At 45.1% G+C, this 2,500-nt stretch overlaps 1 protein-coding gene across 2 annotated transcripts in view; it reads right to left on the reverse strand.

Annotated features, from left to right (window-relative positions):
- The window catches only part of cap2 (cyclase associated actin cytoskeleton regulatory protein 2), a 28,111-nt gene that overhangs the window by 8,021 nt on the left and 17,590 nt on the right, over window positions 1-2,500 (reverse strand). For both annotated transcript variants that reach the window (XM_080859068.1, XM_080859069.1), the window contains exon 5: window positions 2,476-2,500. This exon is cut by the window's right edge. In XM_080859068.1, the coding sequence (XP_080715194.1) occupies window positions 2,476-2,500 (25 nt within the window). The remainder of the gene's footprint in view (window positions 1-2,475) is intronic.

The following is a 2,500-nucleotide window of genomic DNA, read 5'->3' on the forward strand; positions in this document are numbered from 1 at the left end:
CAGTCCGTCCCCACGCGGATGTCCACATAGCAGATCTATATCAGCCGTGTGTCGGCAGCTCTGGGCCGCTAGGTCGGGGAGTGAGGAGCTCCGATGGTAAATCATCCCACAGAGTAAATCGCCGAATGTAAACGCAGACGGTGTGGACACAGGGAGGGATAGGGATTTCTTAAAACAGTCCAGAGATGAATTATCTGAGCAGACTAGCAGCCTGAGTTTATGATGGAGTCCAGGGCTCCCCTCCCAGGCCCACTAGGGTTCATCTTAACCTGGTGTGTCACCGCGACCAGCACTGGCTGTCCTGTGACTGTGTAAACAGAACTAAAGGCACCGCGGATCCGACCCTTCTGTTGTCTTACTGGGCTTCAGGGATATAAAGGGTTGACGTTCTGAAGGGATCTAAAGGTGTGAGGTTCTGAAGGAATCTAAAGGGTTGAGGTTCTAGAGGGATCTAAAGGGGTGAGGTTCTGAAGGGATCTAAAGGGGTGAGGTTCTGAAGGAATCTAAAGGGTTGAGGTTCTAGAGGGATCTAAAGGGGTGAGGTTCTGAAGGGATCTAAAGGGGTGAGGTTCTGAAGGACAGGAAGTGTGAAATATACTCAAAAGACTGTGCCCTTGTCATCCTTCAACAATGTTTCGCTTAGAACACTCAGAAAAAGGGGGTTACGTCTCTTTCAGAATCTGTTTGCCTTCAGAGTCAGAAAGAAAGAAATCCTATGGAGGGCCTTTTGTTCGTACAAAAGGCTTACAAAAACGGTTACCTAACACCTAAACACACTTGAAAAAAACCTTCAGCACCTGATTCTAAAGACAACCTCTTACTGGTTTAGGCCAGACACACAGTCAGCTGCCCAAGTATACTGTATGTGCATCCAATTGAGGATACCGTTGCCTTAATAACGGATGACTGAATGGACTACACATCAACTGCTGCAGTATAGAGTTCCTGCGCCTGTCGTCATAGTTGCTGGTCGCGTGCCGAAAAACGATGGGCGTAGCCATTTTGGCAGTAATCGCGTCAGTTATCTGACAGGCACTGACTGGCAGTCACGGCTTCAGTTGACTGTCATTAAGCCGTTGGGAGTGGTTAACCTATGTATGAAATTCAAAAAATAGAAATTAAGGTTGAAAATCACAGCCACTTAGGTTGGGTACGTTCAAAAACACAAACTAGCAAGTTACAGATGCACTGCAGTAGCTACCCAAGATAATAAACACACATGCTAACGTGACACTGCCGTACCTAGTCAAGCTAATAAACAAGCAATGCTAACGTGACACTGTCTATCAAACTGGGATCATTTAATACTTACCCTTGCAGTGATGATGCCGAAGTTTTTGGATGCAAGACTCCACAGTCGAAGTTGTGTTACGAAGCCGGACTGACACCATTTATAAGCCTCCAAGCCTTTGTATGCTCTGAGGGAGTCCCCAGTATAAACTAAGGGAAAATTGAGCAGATAGCTGTGGATGTCAGCGTAGCGCAAGTCAGGTAAATATATTCTTCGTTGTAGGATGTTATGCTCTTGAAAAGCACCCCAGGAGCATTATATGGGTCACTTATATTTAATCTCTGTAATTTTGGCATCATCACTGCAAGGGTAAGTATTAAATTATCCCAGTTTGATAGACAGTGTCACGTTAGCATTGTTTGTTGACTAGGTACGGCAGTGTCACGTTAGCATGTTTGTTTATTATCTTGGGTAGCTACTACAGTGCATCTGTAACTTGCTAGTTTGTGTTTTTGAACGTACCCAACCGTGGCTGTCATTTTCAACCTTAATTTATATTTTATTTATTTATTATTATTAGTTATATACGTATATTCGCTCGGTATGAACTCTTCAAGGCTGGCGCCGGTCGTAATGTTTACTGCCAAAATGGCGTCCGACAATCAAAAGTCACGTGATGCAGGAGCTCTATAGCAGGTGCTTATATACAAAGCAACATACAGTATAGTGCAAATATCATCATCAGTGTGTGTGCTCGCTGGGTATCAAACCTTAGAGTGGTCACCACCTTGCACTACCAGTTTCACTACTAGTTGCACTATCTATTGAGCCACGGGAGATACACTGCCCTGTAGTTGTGAGGGTGTTTCCAACTTGCTCAACCAATTAGAACGCTTCCATCTGAGTCACAAGAGATACACTGCCCTGTAGTTGTGAGGGTGTTTCCAACTTGCTCAACCAATTAGAACGCTTCCATCTGAGTCACAAGAGATACACTGCCCTGTAGTTGTGAGGGTGTTTCCAACTTGCTCAACCAATTAGAACGCTTCCATCTGAGTCACAAGAGATACACTGCTCTGTAGTTGTGAGGGTGTTTCCAACTTGCTCAACCAATTAGAACGCTTCCATCTGAGTCACAAGAGATACACTGGCCTGTAGTTGTGAGCTTGTTTCCAACTTGCTCAATGCTACCAACTGAGTCACAATGCTACCAACTGTAAAGCATCTACTTCTGAGCATCTCACCATGGCGACCCAGCCTAGGGCAGGG

The sequence above is a fragment of the Sprattus sprattus genome (assembly GCF_963457725.1).
Source record: "Sprattus sprattus genome assembly, chromosome: 20".
Classification (NCBI taxonomy): domain Eukaryota; kingdom Metazoa; phylum Chordata; class Actinopteri; order Clupeiformes; family Clupeidae; genus Sprattus; species Sprattus sprattus.